Here is a 22,072-nt window from a genome sequence, read left to right as displayed (position 1 = left end):
CCAAAATTACAACATGAGCAAGAGAAACCCTTCCCCACTGTAAGTCACCCCATTAAACTTGTCCCTTCTTATGGTCTAACCTCCTCTTCTGCTGTATTCTCTGGGCTCAGATCCTGCCATACGGTCATCTGCAGCACCAGCAGAAGCCTCTTCTAAGAGGTAAACGAATTGGGAATGACTCTCAGATTCTTATCCCTGTTTGTTTTTGCCATGTAAACTTTGGCACTAAACTTTCTGATGTAATTTCATAAACTTACAACTTTAAGCAAATAGTGCAAACACAGGCAAGGCCTCTGTTCTGAAAAGTCAATATTTGTGAAGGTGGATTGTGCTATTACAAGAAGCAGGTTGGCTGGGAAATATCCACATATCATAATTCTGCTTTCTGAGAAGTTAATTTTAATTTGAAAAGTGGTACTCCGTACTTTCCTAAGGCACAGACCCATAGTTCATTCCAGGAGAGGATTAGAATGTAGATTCTAAAATCAAAAATACATACACCATGGGCAGAAGGAGCAGAAGCTGGGATGTTGTGTTCTCTCCCTCTGGGCAAGCAGAACTGGCAAACTATTCAATGGAGTGGACCATGTACAATGGGTGCTGGTAAACTGGCAGAACAGAATGATCTCCCACCTTCGTTGGTCAATGGAGATAGGGGAAGATGTACAAACAGACTGCCGCTGTAGAGCTGTTGGTCAGTGGGAAAGGAAAGTGGGCATCAATGGACATGACACCCACAATAATCATTAAGCAAGTCAGGACGTGTGTGCTTCCAAGTTTGTGCATTAGTGTGTCAATCTTAAATTCCTGCATAAACTCCATAGCATCTATTTACACCACCGCACAATGTCGAAATTCTGTGCTAACGTGTGGTCATTCCCTCTCTGGAGGCAATACTACCGTTTCATCCATTCAACATTTTGGTGCCTCGCTGATTGCTGCTCTGCATTGACTGAGAGGCTGCTGGGCTTCATCCAATCATTCTTCCCGTGCTATTCCCAGAACGCTGTTCCATCCTCAGTGTAATGGTGCACCAGCTTTGTGCTTCACCTCTCATCGGTGTGTTCAAATTCACCTTGGGCTGTAGGTCCAAGTGCACCCATTTCCTTGCTTGTAATCAATAAATGTCACCGCTCTGTTGAGTTTCTGAATGCAGTCAATAAAGGAGATGAGAATCAGAAGTATTTCCAACACCAAACTCCATGACATTGCTGTTCTCCACTCACCCCCTCCTCAGGGTCTCCCCCCCCCCCCCCACCACCACCCTTCTCTGCCAAGGATTAGTCTGTCTCCACTCACCCTGCTGTGTTCTCTATTCTCATTTTCCCAGAACTGGTAAACTGCAGTTGTCACGACCTCAAAACTGGCCAAGCCTCTGATTGGCACAGAAGTACAGCGATGGTTGAAGGTGCGGCGGTGGCAACCAGTTTCCAGCAGTCTGAAAAATTACCTAATCACCCCTCCCCTCCCCTCCCCACGCCATGGCCGGTTTACCGCTCATCTCGACCACTACGTCCAGCATTGCCTGAACACGGAACCAAGGGCATGACTGATATTTTCAGGAACGGTGAGAACACCCTGGGCACGCTGCCTTAGAGGCAAAGTTCTGATGAGAATCATGTGAAGAAAAACAGGGAATTTATCTAAACAGGGAATTTATCTAGTGCCCGGTCCCAAAAGGCTAAACAACTGATTCATCAGTCACAAGTCAGCACGTAGGTTGAGGACGGATTTAGCGAGGGCGGTGGGGGCACGCCGCGTTAAAGCGCTGAGATACTTCACATCCCACAGATGTGTGAGCCGGGGTGCTAGTGTGTGTGCGGGGGGATGAGATTGCTCTTGAGTCCGGTGGACGCCACGCTTATTTTTCTGACCCGGTTTTGTAATCCTGTATAATCCCGTGAAACTGACACTCGGGGCATCACCAAAACAAGCACACACCCGACACCCTCGGGCTAAACGATAACGCATTGGGGGGTGGGGGTGCTGCATCGAGAGGCGGGTGGGGGGGGGGGGTCCCTGTGATCCCGCTCCGCTGCCGCAGACAGTGGCGCACTCCCCTGCTGAGCAGATCCTTAAGGAAGGAAAGTGGGTTACATGGGTGGGAGGGATGGAGGAACCAGGGGGCGGGGCGGTGCTGAGGGCTGAACCGGGCTGCAGAGAGGGTCCAGACCAGGTGAGTTGGGGGTCTGAGCTGGTGAGGGGGGAGGGGGGAGATGGTTTGGCAAATGGGATGGTCAGGGGGCGTCCCCGGCAAGCGGGAAGGGAGGGAGGGAGGGAAAGGGGGGAGAGGGGGAGGGGGAGTGGGGGACAGAGGGAGGGAGGGAGTGGGGAGGAAGGGAATGGGGAGGGAAGAAAGGAGGGAGTTGGGTGAGAAAAGGAGTTGGGTGAGGGAAGGAGGAGTTGGGGAGGGAGGGAGTAGGGGAAGGAGGGGAGGGAGAGAGGGAGTGGGCGAGGGAGGGAGTGTGGGACGGAGGGTGATGGGGAGGGAAGGAAGGAAGGAATTGGGGTAGGGAAGGGGGTTAGGGAAGGAAGGGAGGAGGGAGGGTGTAGGGGAAGGATAGAGGGAGTAAGGGGACGGAGCGGGGGAGGGAGCGGGGAAGGGAGGGAGAGGGGAGACGGAGAGAGGGGGTGGAGGCGGAGAGGTTCGAGAGAGAGAGGGATGGGAGAGGGAAAGCGGAGGGAGAAGAGTTGGAGGGAGTGGAGATGAAGTTTGAACCGGGAGGAGTGAGGGGGAGGAGGGAGAAGGGAGGAGGGAGAGGAGAGGAGGGAGAGGGGAGGAGGGAGGGGGAGGAGGGAGAGTGGAGGAGAGGAGGGAGAGGAGAGGAGAGGAGGGAGAGGGGAGGAGGGAGAGGGGAGGAGAGGAGGGAGAGGAGGGAGAGGGGAGGCGGGAGAGGGGAGCTGGACTGGGGCGGATCAGGAGGCGTCCCCGGGGAGGGGGCTGGCAGGCAGGCGATGTGTGATCGCTCTCTGCCCATGGAGCTGTCAGTTCGCGGCCAGGCGGCGATCCCGGGCGGAGCAAAGCCGGGGCCAACCCGCGGAGCGGCTCCGTACAGCCGGCCATGTCCAGGCGGAGGCTGAGCCGCCCATTGCCCCTCGGCCTCTGCTCCGTCGCCCTGCTGCTGCTGCTGCTGCTGCTTGGGGGCTTCTGGGGCTCCTGGTGCCCCCGCAACCCGCCGCCGAGCCGGGAGGAGGCGCTGCCGCCCGCCGGGGCAGCGGGCGCCGGCAGGTCAGAGGTGGGCGCCGGGCGGGTGACTTATGTCCGGAGTCTGAAGCGGGACCGTCCCGCAGCCCGCGCCCAGGACGCCGAGGGTTTGGGGCCGGACTGCTGCCGCAGCCCTCTGCTGCAGGGCAGGCGGAAGGTGAGTGAGCGGCGAGCAGCGGGGGCCACCCCGCCGGCTGCAGCCCCTTCTGCATGCACAGCAAGAGGCAAGTGTCAGGATAATGCACAGCAAGAGACAAAGGTCAGGATAATGCACAGCAAGAGGCAAGTGTCAGGATAATGCACAGCAAGAGTTAAGATAATGCACAGTAAGAGGCAAGTGTCTGGACAACTCGGGAAGACAACCAGCCCCGGCGTGAGCAACCCCCTCTCTGGGTTCTTACAACGCTGCAACAGAAAGAAATACCCTGCCTCGGGGTTAGAGACCATATTGTTGCCCCGGACTAAGCCCTTTGCCCTTGTTGGGGCTATTAAAAGGGCGGCATAACCAATATCACTCATGGTCTCGCTGAGCGGACAGGAACTGGATACCCTGCTCCGGTCCCAGGCTGAGGTGGGGGCACCTTGGGGTGAATTTGGCGGGGAGCTGGGGTTAGACAGGTGCCACCGTGACTGGTAAATCATTGGGATGGGAAGCGCTGCTGATAGGCTTCCCTGACCTGACCTGTTAAATGGAAGTCTGAAATGTGTGTGTCTCTATGAAAGACTTAATTTTTTTTAAATTTTATTTACAGCGTGGTAACAGGCCCAACGAGTCCACGCCGCCCATTTTAAACCCAAATTAACCTACCCGTACGTCTTCTTGCAATGTGGGAGGAAACCGGAGCACCCGGAGGAAACCCACGCAGACATGGGAGAACGTACATTATAGACAGCGACGGGAATCGAACCCCGATCGCTAGCGCTGTAATAGCATCTCGCTAACCGCTACGCTACCGTGCCTGTACTTTTAAAAAGGAAGCGAGGTCTGTACGTGCAAACTGTACTTCATGGTGGAATGCCCCGCTATCGGAGCAACAAACTGTACAAATAGGACGGTATTAGGGAGCTCCGCGTCTTTACACCGGTTTGAAAGGAGACTCTGGGCACAAGTTCCAACCTGCGGGGTCATGCGGGGTGGCTGAATGTCTCCGGAGCTGTGTTAGTGACAGTACAATCTAGGATGTCTGTGTTTGTACGAGGTACCTTTGCTTTGTAGGGATCTGCACAGTCATCTTTTTAAAGTAAATATCTGCACGTTACATTGCCTGTAGTCAGTTGCTCCCTGCACATCTCCGAGCCCCTTTGATATGAGAAAGTTTACATGGCACCTGACGTGGTCGTTGAGGTTGTATGCTCCAAGCTCCCTGCAATGGGAAAGCGAGTAATGCGATCCGTGAAAGGGGCATTGAGAACGTCCCTTTGTACAATGGGCAAGGAGTGCCCGCCACGGCTGCAGCCGGCTTGTCTGAGCTGTGATTGAAGCAGAACTGTGGGGCACGTTTAGTAAATGAATTAAGAACTGTGGAGGCACTAAGTAATATCAATAGAGTGGGAATGAAAGGAATGAATGGTGTGTCCCGTTGCTTTAGTTCGTATGCTGACAGATTGAATTAAGTTAGAAAGTTCTAGATATCTGCATGTAAATTATTTCATTGACTAGAGGATGTCTACTGTTGCACCATGAATTGAACGGGACCGCTAATTTAACAGGTCTCTTATTAACAGATTGACAAAAGTACCTTTTTTATTTTGAAGCAATTACTAGTGGAGACACCGCAAGTGAAAAAACTGGTTACTGCAGAGGGCCACAGGAATGTGTGCTCTGCTTTATAAATAGCAGTTTAATAGGCTTGGGGGTTATTAAACTGGGAACACTACCTGAGGCAGTACTCATGCAACTAAGCGAGCGATGAGCCCAGACATCAGCAAACAAGACGTGGTGGAAGGTGTCGCCAAACAGGTTCGTGACCTCCACCAGCTGTAGCTCTCGGCATCAACAAAGTCCACTGAATGTTAAATGTTTATTTTCCTCAAGTGTTTTCACTCCACCCACAAGCCTATTCTCAGTCACTGGCTTTATGGTTTTTGTTGCCAGAGTATCCTGGTCACATGGTACTGGCAATCCAGACGCAGGGAATCCTATTTATAATTAGCAATAAACTACCAGGAGCAGACTGTTGTTGGGCTTGTGATCTCAGTACACATTTATACTGCACTGCATGCCTATTTTAACTTTTCTCTGCATTTGTTGGGAAAACAGAGAGAGAGGGAACTGAGGATTCATGCGAGTCTTTGATCATTATGAATGCTTCCTCTTATTGAATAATGAAGGGGAACTGTTAAAAATATGCGTGAAGCACATTTGCTTGTACTGTGTGAGAATGTGTCACACTCACTATAATCTGTCTGGATGGCATACAAACAAAAGCCTTTCACAGTTTCTCGCTACATGTGACAATAATGAACCAATTACCAATTAAAACAATGCCAGTGTGGCCCCACCTATAGCTGGTCTATGATTTATATTGGATAGCACTTGTTACACCAGCTATGTTGGCTTTCAGGAGAACATCTCACAACAACAACTTCTTAGATGTCCCTCAGATCTGAAGTGGCTGATGAGTCCCTTGTGTGACCTCAGGTCTCTACCACTGGTGGTGCTTGGGAGTAAGATGGGAACCTTGGAAGGTAGTCCACTCCTTCTGCTGTCTGTGAATGGTGCTCCTATTGTAGAGACGTGAGACACTCAGTGCCTTCCTGCATGCTCCTTCTCCACTGAGTGGCCATGGGATTCCCACGAGTTGCATTTTCTCAAGGAGACATTGTGAATGTTCTTGAAGCATTTCTCTTTCCTCCTGGAAACCTCTGCCGAGCTTGTTGTTTCAAGAACCAGAGTGGTTGTTTCAAGAGTATTCTGTTGGAAATGCAGGTAGTGTGGCTGGCTGGTTCAGGTAGTCAGAGCCTTGGTGCTGGGTATGTTGAACTGGGTGAGGATGCTTATTGGTCTGCCTTTCCTGCTAATGGACTTGGACGTTGCAAAGATAGCTTTGATGGTATTTCTCCTATGCATTGAAGTGTCTGTTGTAGGTTATTCTGCACTCTGATAAGATAAGATAAAATCTTTATTAGTCACATGTACATCGAAACACACAGTGAAATGCATTTTTTGCGTAGTGTTCTGGGGCAGCCCACAAGTGTTGCCACGCTTCCGGCGCCAACATAGCATGCCCACAACTTCCTAACCTGTACGTCTTTGGAATGTGGGAGGAAAACGGAGAACCCAGAGGAAACCCACACAGACACGGGGAGAACATACAAACTCCTTACAGACAGCGGCAGGAATTGAACCCGGGTTGCTGGCACTGTAAAATGTTACGCTAACCGCTGAGGTGTTTATGAGAACAGGAATCTCTGCTACTCAGTTGGCAGTCAGCTTAGAGCTGTGTTTAAGCTATTGTTTTTTGTCAGTCAGCTGCAGGCTGTGCTGAGGCACTGGAATTCCATATCATCGATGTCTGCCTACACTGGAGGCATCTCTAGAATATCAGAATCAGGTTTAGTATCACTGACATATGTTGTGAAATTTGTTGTTTTGAGGTAGCAGTACAGTGCAAGACATAACATTTACTAAAATGTACTAATAAATAAATAGTGCGAGAGAGGAATAACAAGGTAGTGTTCATGGACCATTCAGAAATCTGATGGCAGAGGGGAAGAAGCTGTTCCTAAAACATATAACTCTTATGGGAAGCAGTCCAAATTTCCCAGGGTCTTATTATGGGCCACCATTGTCAGAGGGTGGTGCTCTACAGGGGGCTCGGGTTTGTACAGGACCTTTGCCTCAGCACACATGGAAATAAAAATAAATAATTTTATTCATTTCTTTCCCTTTACAACATTATAATCTTAGAATAATTGCCCTGAATAATAGATGTAACTGTTCACTTTGGCCTCTGATTCTGCATTAAGTAAAGTAAAGCTACCCAGAAAGGTTTAATAGTTAAAAGACTGTGAGCATCAAAGCACTGATGCCTCAGCCAATTGTCACATTTCTGTTTAGTTGCTTGTAGACTCCTTGCCAGATGATTACTGTCATCTGCAGGAGTGTTGATAGCTGGAAGACCTAGATTTAAGGTCATTGTCAAAATAAGCAGGAGGGATACAAGGAGGTTCTTTTTTAATTAATTAACTCAGCAAGCTGTTGCAGTCTGCAGTTCACTGCCTGTGGAGGCAATGAAAGAGAAACATAGAAAAATGGAAGCAGGAGAAGGTTGCTCAGCCCTTGGAGCCTGGTCCCCCATTCAATACAATTAGGAGTGATCCTTTGTCTGATTACCTTATTCCTGTTCTCTCCACATAGATCTCAATGTACTTTGTCTAGAAGTTTATCTCCTTCTTGATATAATCAGTGATCTGGCCTCTAAGATGTTGTCTTAGAGCCTTCTGTGGTAGGGAATTTCACAGGTTCACCACACTCTGAGTGAAGAAGTTTCTCTTACCTCAGTCCAAAATATCCTGAGACCCCTGGTTCTGGATGGCCCCAGCCAGGGCAGGGGGAGACATCCTCCCCTCACTCAGCCTGTCAGAATTCAGGATATATCAATGTGATCTCCTCTCATTCTTCTAAACTCTAAAAAATACAGGCCAAATTAATCCTATTAGGGGTTATTCTGAAATTATGAAATGATGGATAGTAGATGTTAATTAAAATGAGAACCAATCCTCAGGAAATAAAACCTGTTTACAATTTAACTTCAACTGAGAAACAAAGGACTGCAAATGCTGGAATCTAGCTGAAAAATACTACGATGCTGGAGGAACTCAGCAGGCCAGGCAGCATCCGTGGAGAAAAGCAGGCAGTCAATGTCTCGGGTCAGGAGCCTTCTTCAGGACTGAAGATAGGAAAAGGGGAAGCCCAATATATAGAAGGGAAAAGCAGAGCGGTGATAGCTGGACAAAAGAGGGGAGGCGGGGTGGGCACAAGATGGTGATAGGCAGATGCAGGTAAGAGACAATGATAGGCAGGTGCAGGAGAGGAGGGGAGAGCAGGTCCACTGGGGGATGGGTCAAAGGTAAGGAGAGAAATAAGAGGCCAACAAAGGTGGTGCTGTGGTAGTCTGGTGTACTGACATCTACCTTGCAGAGGCCAGACCCTTCCACCTATCTTCGCCTGAATCATGACCCCACCAAGGACCACCAGGACACTATCACCTGCACCATCACTGACCTCATCAGGGAGATCTCCCCTGCACAGCTACCAACATGATAGTCCCACAACCCAGGACTGCCTGCTTCTATCTCTTCCCCAAAATCCACAAGATGGTCTGTCCTGGCAGACCTATTGTCTCCGCATGCTCTTGCCCCATGGAGCTTGTATCCTTGTACCTGGACACTATCCTGTCCCCCCAGTCCAATCCCTTCCCACCTACGTTGGTGACACATCACACGCTCTCCAACTCTTCCATAGCTTTAAGTTCTCCTGCATGCACAACCTCATCTTCACCATGGACGTCCAGGCCCTATATACCTCCATTCCCCATCATGATGGCCTCACCACCCTCTGCTTCTTTCTTGACTAGAGACAGAACCAGTCCCCTTCCACTAACACTGTCCTCCGCCTGGCTGAACTTGTCCTCACCCTAAACAAATTCACTTTTGATTCCTCTCACTTTCTACAGACCTATGCCTGCCTCTTCGTTGGTTACGTTGAACAGTCTCTGTTCCAAGCCTATTCTGGCCCTATTCCTCAACTCTTTCTCTGCTATATCGATGACTGCGTTGGTGCCACCTCTTGTACCCGTGTGGAACTCAACAGTTTCATAAGTTTTGTCACAAATTTTCACCCTGTTCTCCAATTCACTTAAGACTATCTCTGACACCTCTCTCTCCTTCCTCGATCTTCCCATCTCCATCTCAGGAGATTCCTTATCCACCAACATCTTCTACAAACCCATTCTCGCCTACAGCTACCTCAATTACAGCTCCTCCCACCCTGTCTCTTGTAAGACGTGATCCCTTTTTCTCAATTTCTCTGCCTCTGCCCCATCTGCTCCCATGATGAGGCTTTCCACTCCAGGACATCTGAGATGTCCAACTTCTTTTCTAACTGTGGCTTCCCCCCAATTGTGGTCGAGAGAGCTCACACCCTTATCTCTGCTATTTCCTGCACCTCTGCTCTCACCCCCACCCCTCCCAGACCCAACAGGGACAGGGTCCCCCTAGTCCTCACATTTCATCCTACCAGCCTACGTATCCAACACGTCATTCTCCGCCACTTCCGCCATCTCCAATGGGACCCCACCACCAAGCATATCTTACCCTCCCCACCCCTTTCTGCCTTTCGCAGGGACCGCTCCTTCCACAACTCCCTAGTTCTCCCTCCCCACCCATCCCGCTCCCACCCCGGGAACTTTCCACTGCCCCCGCCATAGATGTAACACCTGTCCCTACACCACCTCCATCACCCAAACAGTCCTTTCAGGTGAGACAGAGATTCACCTGCACCTTCCTTAATATCATCTACTGCATTCGGTGCTCCAAGTGTGGCCTCCTCTACATTGGTGAGACCAAATGCAGACTAGGTGACCGTTTCGCAGAATACCTGCGCTCTGTCCATAACCACAATCGGTATCTCCCTGTTGCCAGTCACTTCAACTCCCCCTCCCACACTATCACTGATATGTCAGTCCTCGGCCTCCACTGCCAGAAGAATTCCAAGCACAAACTGGAGGAACAGCACTTCATTTTCTGTCTTGGAACCTTGCAGCCTAACGGCATGAACACTGAATTCTCCCACTTTAAGTAACCCCCACACCCCTTTCCTCCACCCCACACCCCCCAACCATGCCTCTTCTTTCCTTTCCTAGCCTCTCTCTTTTACTATCCCCTTTTTTTTCTCTCTCCTTACCTTTGGCCCATCCCCCAGTGGATCTGCTCTCCCCTCCTCCCCTGCACCTGCCTATCACTATCTCTTACCTGCATCTACCTATCATCACCTTGTGCCCACCCCGCCTCCCCTCTTTTGTCCACCTATCACTGCTCTGCTTTTCCCTCCTATATATTGGGCTTCTCCTTTCCCTATCTTTAGTCCTGAAGAAGGCTTTTGACCCGAAATTTTGACCGCCTGAGTTCCTCCAGCATCCTAGTGTTTTTTAATCTTAACTTCAACTGATATTATAAGGCTATTGAAACCAATCATTGGTCGTGGGACATTCTGATTCTGTCCCATTGAAACTACGCAGGGGAAGACAATAGACGAATGTCTTGTTAATCGATGGTCATTGAAAACCTCAGGATGAGATTAAGGAAGGCAATAAGTGGCCATCTCCTGTATTAGTACATTATTAAAGGTGTATCCCTGCCACTTAATGTACAGTTCAGTACAGGTCTGTTTTGTCACTTAATATTCTGGTTAGTTGTATATTCAGGGAGCCATCAATCAACACTGTAACAAAAGGGGTATATTTTGGGTGTCTGGAGTTTGTGCTCAGAAGCTTTTGGACCAACCGCCAGTATTTGAATATTCAAAGGGGTTCTGCTAGTTGGGATGTGTTACCATTGTAGACATGTAATTCTGTAAAGTTAATTGTCTACATTCAAAACGTTGAAGTTACGTAGGTGATTATAGCCATTGAAACTGTAGTTAATCATTTATTGTTGTCTTTGTGTTTAAAAAGTGTAAAACGTAGTGTGAGGAGAGGAGAACGAGATTCTCTCCAGAAGATCTGCTGTGTTGAATAAAGACGTTTTATACATTGCAGTTACAGCTTCCGTGTGGCTCAGTTCAGTCAGTCACCACAAATCCCTCCCCCCACCTCCCCCAACCCCACCCGACCCCACCACCCCATCTCTCATCATAGAACAGGTCTGCTATCCCAGGAATCAGTCTGGTGAATGTTAGTTTTGCTCCTATTGCAAATGTATCATATTTTTTAGGTAGGAGACCAATACTCTAGGTGTGGTTGCATATAATTGTAACTGAACATCAAAAAAATGCAGATGCTGTGATTCTGTAATAAATCAGAAAAAGCTGGGTATACTCAGCAGGTCAGGTAGCATCTGTGGAGAGAAAACCCCAGTTAACTTTTCAAGTTGCACACCCTTCATCAGAGCTGGGAATATGAGAAAATAGGTTTCAAATTGCAGAGAGTGTGGAGGTGGGATGGGTACAACAAAGAGAATATCTCTAACAGAATGATTCGGTTTTCCAGGTGCGTCCAATGTTTACAGAGCTGTCTGGCTGATAGGTAATGAGGACAGTAAGAGAGAGTGAGAAAAAAACACATGTAAAAGCTGTGAAATGCAGGTCAGAGACCTAAAACGAAAAGGAGAATGCTGGAACTGCCCAGCAGATCAGGCAGTGTCTGTGGAGAGAGAAAATGGAGTCAATATTACAGACAGATCACCTTACTGTAGACTGGCCAGTTCTATTACAAACAGATCATACAAGTCAAACAAACAAGTCATACAAACAAGTCATACAAGCAAGTCAAACTAATACAAACAAGTCATCTGAAATTGTTGAATTCAATATTGAGTCCTGAAGGCTGCAGGTTTTGTTCCTCAAGCTTACATTGGGTCTCATTGTAACAGCGTAGGAGGCCACAGGTTGATAGCTTCGAGTGGGAGGGAGATTTAAAATGACAGGCAACTAGAAGCACGGGGTTCATCCTGCGGGCTGAACGCAAGTACTCCACAAAGCCATCAGCCAATCTGTGCTTGGTTTCTTCAATGTAGAGGAGACCACACCATGAGCACTGAACACAATATACTACATTGGAAGAAGTGCAAATGAATCACTGCTTCCCCTGGACAACTGTTTGGGTCCCTGCTCACAATTCTTGAGGTTGCATTGGAAAGTGCTCGAGAAGTATTGGTCAAAATGAAGAGCGGAGCAGGGAGTCACTAAGGGAACTGTCCCTCTGTTGGAGGTTACTCCTTTGAACATGGAGGCTGGTGGGGTGGAAAATGAGGACCATGGGAAATCTGTCCTTGCTCTGAGAAGGATGATGGGAAGTAAGTGAGTTGCTGTCAAGGTCTCTGCTAACTATGGTGGGGGGGGGGGGAGCTGTGGTTAAAGAAAAGAGCAGACATGTCAGAGACACGTGTGTGGAAAGTCTTGTTAATGGAGTAGATAAAACAGAGAAGGAAGAACTGAGAGAATCAAATGAAGCCCTTACAAGAGGTAATGTGGGAGGAACCTCCTCAATACCACTCACTTTCTCTGCATCTGCACAGGTAGTGAAAATTTAATCACTTTTGCAGCCAATTACCACCCTGCTGTTACTTTCACCGTATAAATGCTTCAAACAGGCTCACTGGGTGTTTGCAATGTAGACTGGATATGCTTCATTCTGCTGCCAGATGGAGTGAGGAAGGCATATTGTCTGCTTCCCTGCAGAATTCAAGAATCCCAATGGAAATGGGTTTGACATGCAGGATCTGAGGTATCTGTTTCCAACAGCCCTGCTGTGTGAAGTAGTTGGGAAGAAATAGTACATCAGATCCACAGAAACGTTTGTTCATTATTGGAAAATGAAACCAAATGGGAATAACTGCGACTTCAACCTATGAAGATCTCCTCATTCAATGTGAGTGTCCTTAGCTCTATCCCACAGCAGGCAATCCACTGCAATTTCAGTGGTACTCCAGCCCAGCAGGAGGTTGAAAAGGCCGTCTCACATTTGAAAAACGTGAGGTCTCTAGAGCAGACAAAACCCTGCTGGAGTACTACAACAGAGAAGCATCTCTGGCAGAAGTGCATGTCCTCCCCTTTCCTCACTGGGAAGTGGGAAAGCCTGCTTGGAGATGGTGTAATTGTGACCATCTGCAAGAAAGGAGACACCCAGTTGTGGCAATTACAGAGGGGTCTCCCTGATGTCTGCCACGCGGTAGATTATTGCCAGGGTCCTCCTGAATCACCCCTTCCCAGTGGTCAAAGAGCTGCTCCTGGAGTCGCAATGCAGACTTCAGTTGTCACGGGTTATAATGGATGTGATGTTCATCGTGTAACATGTCCAGGAAAAGCACAGGAAACAGAACTGACCACTGCACTTGGCTCTTTTTGACCTTTGCAAAAGCCTTTGACTATCATTCGAAGGGGATTATTCAAATCCTTCTCAAATTTGTCAGAAATTCATCTCCATTCTCTGATACATGTTGACCCGCACCTGTGAGCCCAACCGATGGGCCAGTGCAGACTGGGGTCAAGCAAGGCAAACCTCTTCTCAATCCCCTCCACTGTAAAGTCTCACCTTGCCTCTAGCATCCTGTTGTAGTGGAGCTAATCTATGGGACGAATGGTAATTGAAGGTCGATTTGGTCATGGTGCCTGAAGGGTCTGTTTCTGTTGTGTGTGACTTGACGAGTATCAAACTCTTCAAGCTATGTTGTCTCCATTCTGGAACCCAGATCACCCCAGCCTATATAGATGATGCATGCATGCACTTGGAGACTGAGCTCTGAGTTACCATCGATTCCCTTGCTGAGGGGTAGGAGAGGTTGCTGCTTACACCAGGAGTCTAGAAAACAAGGCCCTCTGCCAACCTGCTCCTGCTACATAACACTGCCATCATAACCCCCTCCCTGTCCTCTATCCCCCCCTCCACACACACGCGCGCACACACGCACACACACACACACACACGCGCACACACACACACACACACGCGCGCATGCACGCACGCACACACACACACACACACACATACACATCTGCAACATTTGTGACCAAAGCATGACCCTGGAAGACGAGGATTACTTTCGTACCTCAGGAGCCTCCTCTCAATAAAGCCTGACATCAGCAGTGAACATCACTATCACTTCCAGTGCACCAGCACAGCCTTTGGATATCTGAGGGCTTTCGAAGCCCAAGACCTCAAATCTAGCATGAAGCTCATGGTCTACCAGGCATCAGTTGTCCCTGGTGTCCTGTAAGTCTGACACCTAAACAACATTCAATAGGTGTGCAAAGCACTGGAGAGTTAACCACCAACGCTGTCTCTGCAAGATCCTCCAAACTGATTGGCAGGATTGGTGTAAGCATCCTCTCCGAGGCCGACATGCCCAATGCTGAGGTTCTGATTGCTCAACCAGCTCTGGCATAGGGGCAACATTGCCCACGCCTGACATCAGTTCCCGAAACAAGCACTGTACTCCAAGCTCTGTCGTAGGAGCAGACCTCCAGGAACAAGAGAACATGCTTTGAGGATGTAATCAAAGTCTCCTGAAGAAAATGTAACATGTGGAGAATCCCTGGCCCATAACCACTCAAATTGAAAACAGCATTTGGGAAACTACTGAGCATCTCAAGTCTTGGCAATGGGAGCACAGGGAGGCCCCTTGCGAACAGCAGAAGGTCCACCTCCCAAGCTACCGACCCACCCACCCTGTCCTGCATCTCCTCCCCCACCTGTGCCAGAGACTGTGGATCCAACACTGGATTCCTCAGAGCCCACAGAACTGGTGAGGAAGCCAGTCATGCTCAATCCTGGGGCATTGCCCGTGAAGGGGAAGACAACCTGCAGCACTATGGACCAATGGCCGTGCAATGGGATTAACCTGAAGTCCATGGAGATGATGGCTGAATGTCGTTCTATGGTGTAGATTTCTGTTTGTTAAGGTTGCTGTGTTCAAAAGGGGTTTCTCACCACCATCTCCTCAAGGGCAGTTGGGATGGACATGAAATATTGCCCTTGCCAGTGATGCCCAGATCTTGTAAGTAAAATGAAATCCTTTGCAAAACCTGGCCTTTTAATTTTCAGGGAACCGTGTCTCTATCTCTCACATTTATGAAGGCTGTAAACTTAACTTCTTTCTTTGAATCTCACTTCCACCCCAGCCTGTGCACCTCTCAGGTAAGTAAAGCAATCAGTGTTTATCCACAGGAAAAGGCAGAGAAGGACAAGATCCCAGTAACTGGGTCCCGAGGTAGTTGGAAACCGTGTGCGAGTGTGTGAGTGTCTATGTAAGTGTGAGTGTGTGTGTAAGTGTTGTGTGACTGTGTGCGTGAGTGTGTGTGTGTGTAACTCTATATGTGTGACTGTGTGTGTGTGTGACTGTGTGTGTGACTGTGTGTGTGTGTGACTGTGTGTGGGGGGAAGTGTGTGAGTGTGTGGGGGGAAGTGTGTGAGTGTGTGTGACTATGTTTGTGTGTGTGTGTGTGTGTGTGTGTGTGTGTGTGTGTGTGTGTGTGTGTGTGTGTGTGTCTTTAATTTCCCCTCTTTTTAAACGGTGAAGCAAGAGGATACAATGTCCACAGGATCATTGCCTTATGTACCTTGGTGCAGTAAAATGATGAGTAGAACACTTTGGCATATCAACGTGGTATAAGAAGAATAGTTTCAAGGTCTTCAAATGGTGTGGTGGCTGCTGCATCCTGTTCTGGCAGCCGGTCAGGAAAGTTATCCGCACCGTGCTGAGCTATAAGCGCAGCAGCAGGAGAGTGAAGCAACATACCAAAGGTTTAAAGAAATATTCGTTTCAAAAGTTCAGTCAAATGTCAACAGAGAATCTTTTCATCAAGGCAATTTTGTGATGTACTGTATACGCCTTGCCATAACATTTATTGAAGAAAGCACTGCAGGGAAAATTAATTACCAGAAATGGGGAACAATTGAATATTCTGCACCCAGCTCCTTTTGGGCTGATGGTTTACATGAGTTTGTGAGCATTTATCACCGGCAGTATTCAGAACTCACTGCATGAAATGAAGTGGAAAGTGGTCCCATTGAGCCCAATGACAAACTCTGCTTTATACTTGGGAAACTTTTACATTAAGAAAATTCTTTAAGATTACCTGAGGAAGCAAACGACCAGCATGTTGCATCACCAGGGCTGAGATTCTACATGTCAAGGGTGGTCTATTTTACATAGTTTTATTTGGCAATGTTTGTGGTGTATTCATCCAGACACTACAGGGGGACTCTAGAGGGCAGCTCATTTAAAGATTCAGGAGTTGAATGTTTCACCTGCCCTGCAAATAAATAATAAAAAAACAAAAACAAAACTTCAGATGCTGGAAATCTGAAATAAAAACAGAAAATATTGGAAAGACTCAGCAGGTCAGGCAGCATCTGTAGAGAGAGAAACAGAATTAATGTTTCAGGTCAAATAACTGTTTCTCTTTCCAGAGGTGCTGCCTGACCTGGGTGTTTCCTGCATTTTCTGTTTTTATTGCAAATAAACAGCAAATGTTTATAAAGATGAATAATATTCTGGCAATGACAGAGTTTTATCTGTGTTTAACAAAGCAACTTTTGTTTTTTATCCTCCAGTTTGAATGACTGGAATTACCTTCAGAGAAGGTATAGCTGTTGGCCAGCCCAGACCCAGTCAGTGTGAGCACCCAAGGCTGGGGCTGCCAGGTTTGTGTACTCCCCCCTCCAAGTCAGTATTACCAATGGAGGCAGTGTTCCCGATAGGAAACGAGATTCCAGCTGTTGGATTGTCTCAAGTTTTAAGAGCATTTAAAGAAGGGCATTAAACGGTGGCCTTGCCAACAACATTCAGATCGTGACAAATCAATGTTAAAAAATTGCAGTTTTTTTACATTCCAATATAGACACGCTGTGTTTTCTCAATGTATGCATAAGCATCTCATTCCCATACCAGTAATGAGAGAGAATCAGGCTTGTGTCCACAGCCTTAAAGAGGATAAGCTAACATATTTATTAGTCACATGTACATCAAAACACACAGTGAAATGCATCTTTTTGCGTTACTGAGAATGTGCTGGGGGCAGCCCCCCAAGTGTCGCCACTCTTCTGGTGCCAACATAGCATGCCCACAACTCCTAACCCGTACATCTTTGGAATGTGGGAGGAAATCAGAGCACCCAGAGGAAACCCACGCAGACATGGGGAGAACGTACAAACTCCTTACAGAAGGGGCGGGAATTGAACCCGGGTCACTGGCGCTGTAATGGCCTTACGCTAACCGTAAAAATATCGACTCTGGCGGGACTCGAACCCACAACCTTTCAATTACTTGATCACGCATCAGTAGAAGTCCAACACACTATCCATTGCACCGAGTGAACTGGCTGGGTCCCACACTCACCTGAACACACAACCTCCAACTGTAGGAATGCTTTCACTGCAGCTATTTGTGCACCACAGAAGCAAAATACCATTGCTTGACAGGGCCACTTATACCAATATGTATATGGCACAGAAAAAGGTCATCTGGTCTAACAGGACCATGCTGGTCTCCACTCACCTCACTGTGTTTAACTCTAGTGACATATCCCTCTATTATTGTGTCCCTCATGAGCTTGTTTATCATCCCTGTAAGTGACATAGAGTCATACGGCATTGGAACAGGCCCTTCCATGCCGACTGTGTTGCCCGGTGAGCTAGTCTCATCTGCCTGCATTTGGCCATAGCACTCTAAACCTGTCCTATCCATGTATTTACCTGGATGGCTTGTAAATCTTGCTAATGTGCCCGCCTCAACCATTGTTTCTGGGAGCTCATTCCAAATACGCACCACCCTTTGCATGAAGAAGCTGCCCAGTGCATCTGTACAGTTTGTGTCATGTGGTGACTGGTTATACAGCCTGTTCTGTGCATTCCCACTGTCTCTTATCTGTTAGTGTCCAATGAACAGTGGAGCCATGTTCCCTGTAATTGCTCTCACCCTGATCAAACCGTGTAAGAGAAGGATAGGTGAAGGCTGTAGCTCGGACCTCCCATGCCATTTAGTTTGGTCCACGTGGTGTAGAGCACAGTGCTTTAGATTAAATACGCGAGCACGGTAGTGTTGCAGTTTGTGTAACGCTATTACAGCGCCAGCGACCCGGGTTCAATTCCCACCTCTGTCTATAAGGAGTTTGTATGTTCTCCCCGTGTCTGCATGGGTTTCCTCTTGGTGCTCTGGTTTCCTCCCACATTCCAAAGACATACGGGTTAGGAAGTTGTGGGCATGTTATGTTGGCGCCGGAAGCGGGGCGACACTTGTGGGCTGCCCCCAGAACATACTACACAAAGATACATTTCACTGTGTGTTGTGACGTACATGTGACTAATAAAGAAATCTTATATCACCAATGCTGTGTTGAGGGTCTGACCCCAGTGTCTTTGCCTGAGGGTTGCCTGAGAGAATATGCCAGGACCGTGTGACACCAAGTGACAAGATCTGACCTTCCGCTTTCACTCTTGCACACAGCAAACATTAGACTTCAAAACATCGACCTAGACTGTTGTGTGGTGCTCGCAATGGGTGGCCACATCAAAGATAGGGAACTGATTTTTTTTTACAGCATTCATTGGAAGAACAACAGATTTTGTGGCAAAGCTGCAGAAAACTTTAAGCTAGGAAAAGACTATCATCTTAGATGATTCCTTTAGCATTCTTTTTACAGTTCACTTCAGTGCATAATTTAATGGGGGATGAAATAAACATGAATTTTTGTAAATTATATTGTAGCATTTCAGCCCACAGTGGTCTTGGAACCTGGAGTTAACCAGACTTTAACTGATTGACAAAAAGATCAAAATGTAAATATCTCCATCCATGTGTGGCTGTTAGCGATTTATTTTTGGCCACGATTATGCAACCTCCAATAATAGTTCTAAGCATGACTTCTTGTTATGTTCTATCCCGACAGCTATAATCATCTTTTCATGTAAATGTGAACTCAGTCCATTACAGCTCCAGCTTCCATTGACGCCGAAAGCAAGGTCTTGGGATAACATTATAATCTTGCATTATGATTCTGCATAGACGGATTGTTTAGATAATTACCTCATGCCTTGACTTTGCATTAGTATCAGTAAAGCCTACAAAGCCTACTACACCTCACTGGATGTAATGAGGGCTTGTATATGTTGATGGTTTGCTTGATCACCTGTGAGAAGCCTGGTGCACACTTGGATTCCTCTACTTGGCTACAGTATTATGTTGCATTTCCTAAGAGGCAGAGGGAAGAAAATGCACAAGATTAGCTTATTCTCTGTGGTCAGCGTGCATGTGTATCTGTTTACTTGTTATTGTATTTGGCTTATGACATAATATGGTGTGAAAATGAGAAACTGATAGTAAATTAAAATGGAAGTAAAGTTAATGTGTGAATGTCAAACACAGATGTTTTTGCATTGAAAACCAGATGGATGCTTTCCCTGCTCAAAAGTACTGAAGCCAGTGTTGGTTGGCCATCTCAAAGTGTGACCAAACCGCAAGCCTGAAGCTTAGCGGAGAATTTCATAAAAAAAACAGAATTCTGTAATAAAAGCAGAAATTGCTGGAACTGCACAGCAGGTCAGGCAGCATCTGTGCAGAGAGAAGCAGATTAACGATTCAGGTTGAGGACCACCCACAAGGTATTGGTATTGGTTTATTATTGTCACTTGTACCGAGGTACAGTGAAAAACTTGTTTTGCATACTGTTTGTACAGATCAATTCATTACACAGTGCAATGAGTTGGTACAGGGTAAAAACAATAACAGAATACAGAGTAAAGTGTCACAGCTACAGGGAAGTGCATTGCAGATGGACAATAATGTGCAAAGTCACAACAAGGTGGATTGTGAGGTCAAGAGTCCTCTCATTGTATAAGGGAACCGTTCAATAGTCTTATCACAGTGGGATAGAAGCTGTCCTCGAACCTGGTGGTATGTGCTCTCAGGCTCCTGTATCTTCTGCCTGATGGGAGAGGAGAGAAGAGAGAATGACCCGGGTGGGTGGGGTCTTTGATTATGCCGGCTGCTTCACCAAGGCAGTGAGAGGTATAGACAGTTATATAAGAAGGTTAGACGTAGTATTTAAGATGAAGAGGAAGGGGAAGAGAATAAAATAGGAAGTTTGATAGGGTGGTAGGCAAGGAGGAATTACATAACGAAAGATTACATCATTTCAAAGTGAGGGAATGTAGTAATGGAACAAGAAACAAAAGATACATCTGGAGGAGGTACACTTTGGAGAAGCAAAATCATTATTTGAAATTAAAAAAGGAAAATACTGCGAATGCTGGAAAGCTGAAGGTAACTCAGAAGAATGTTGGGAATGTTAATTATTTGAAGTAGTCGAACTCACAATACAGAAGGCTTTAACATGACAAGGTGAAGGATGAGGTCCTGTCCTTCGAGTTTATGCTCAGATTTGTCGGAATTTTGTTAATCCATAGGCACAGAGGTCAGAGTCGGAAAGGCATGAAGCATTAAAGTGTCAGCAACTGGAAGCTTGGGGGCAGGGGTGTGGACTAAAAGAGTCTTTCTACAAATTGATTCAAGGACTCTGTAAACCGGCTGCATGTTTAGCTGCCGGACAGGAAGGAGATGTGATTCTTTCTTAAGTCTAACCTGGGTGACTGGAACAAATATCACTGGCCTTAATGTTTGAAGCTGTTTGCAATTATATTCCTCGTTTTAGGATACTGGATGATGTGGCCCTTGTGGGTAATTCTCACATGGGCATGTCTAAAAACCGCAAGGTCTTTGAAAATTTTTTGTGAAAAGACAGGCCTTGAGATTAATCTCAAGAAAACTACCGGATTTTATATGACTTTTAAAAAACAAAAACTTCATTTTTAATACCATTGATAGTTGGCTGTTTAATAAGGAAAAAGTTAGTTTTATCAGTCCTGGTGAGTAGGAGACGTACTTTGGCGCCAGGATTGATCCTTGGAATATTAGGACATTCTAGGACCTCCCAAAGTGTCTTGCAGCCAACGTGCTTTCGAAGTGTGGTCACTGATGCAATCCAGAAAAGGCAGCAGCCAGTCTGTGCACAGAAAGTTCCCATTATTAACAATGTGATAATTACCAGATAATTTTTTAATGATGTTGTTTGAGGGATAAATATTGGGCAAGGTACACTGGATAAACTCTCTAATTTCAAAATAGCATCATGACATCCTGAGAGTGCAGGCAGAATCTTGGTTTAATGTCCTTCTCAATAATGGTATCTTCAACAGTGTAGCATATCCTTGGATCTGCTGGGGCCCCAATTAAACCTCGAATCCAAACCTCCTGGCACGGAGAAGCCGGCTGAGTCCTGGCTTACAGTTTTGCCCACTCATATTCTCAATTTCCTGCTGCCAGCCACACTGCTGACTGTTCCTCCTAATCTGTGCCATCCACAGACTTGGATCTACAATTCTCCATTCCTTTTTCTGAGCCATTAGTAAACATGGTGAAAAGTTGAGCTTCTAGTTGTGAACTCTGGGCTCAAACCTTGGAGAGAAACAATTTAAACAACATGAATGCAATCATTTTACAATTGAGGAAGTAATACAAATTCGATCAGGAAATGAATGGCAGGAATATCCTATCCACTGTGTTATCACGGAAGGAAGCAGAGTCATGCTCAGAGTCACAGAGGCAGCAGCATTTGCAGTCGGTGTAGAGTGAAATGGGCTTCATTCCACATTCCAGTCTAGTCTGCCACAGCTCAGTGGCCCTTTTATTAAGCTGCACTTTCAGAGCGATCAGTGATGACGTGTCATTGAATTTGTACATCTGCGCAATTTATTGCAATGCTACCAATTCTTTGGAAATGCAAGAGGATTTCTAACAAAGCTTGCTGTCCAGATTGCTCACACTCCTTCTCAGACTGATAAATCCCAGTAAATAAGGTGACTGACCCCAAAAATCCAACAGTCTGCAGTGAGTATTCTAAGCAATTTATAATCTGGACACTGTAGCAAAAGTCTACAAAATCAACTGAAATCATTGCAGTAAGATGAAGCCACAGAAACAGTTGAGTTTTCCCACTCTCCTCTTGACCCAAGAGATCTTGTGCTTGTGTCTATAATAAAGCAGGATGTTGGCTAAGACAAGACCATCTTCCAAGCATTTTGTCAGGAGGACTTTGTTGGGGTTACCTTTCCCTACTCCCTCCTTGCCAGAGGATTGTGTCCTTTTGACTCT

General features: G+C 46.9%; 1 protein-coding gene across 2 annotated transcripts in view; it reads left to right on the top strand.

Moving 5' to 3' along the window:
• Positions 1 to 1,501: 1,501 nt before the first annotated feature.
• The window catches only part of mettl24 (methyltransferase like 24), a 102,024-nt gene continuing 81,453 nt past the window's right edge, over positions 1,502 to 22,072 (top strand). Inside the window, exon 1 of one of the 2 annotated variants that reach the window (XM_052024943.1) lies at positions 1,502 to 1,567. Coding sequence is in view for 1 of the 2 variants with exons in the window: in XM_052024942.1 (XP_051880902.1) it covers positions 3,063 to 3,362 (300 nt within the window). In the remaining variant the exon portion in view is untranslated. Of the gene's footprint in view, positions 1,568 to 2,949; positions 3,363 to 22,072 lie in introns of those variants that run through there. The other variant, XM_052024942.1, reaches the window with a different exon arrangement.

The sequence above is a fragment of the Pristis pectinata genome, chromosome 10, assembly GCF_009764475.1.
Source record: "Pristis pectinata isolate sPriPec2 chromosome 10, sPriPec2.1.pri, whole genome shotgun sequence".
NCBI classification, from domain to species: domain Eukaryota; kingdom Metazoa; phylum Chordata; class Chondrichthyes; order Rhinopristiformes; family Pristidae; genus Pristis; species Pristis pectinata.
This window is presented reverse-complemented; position numbering and strand designations above follow the sequence as displayed.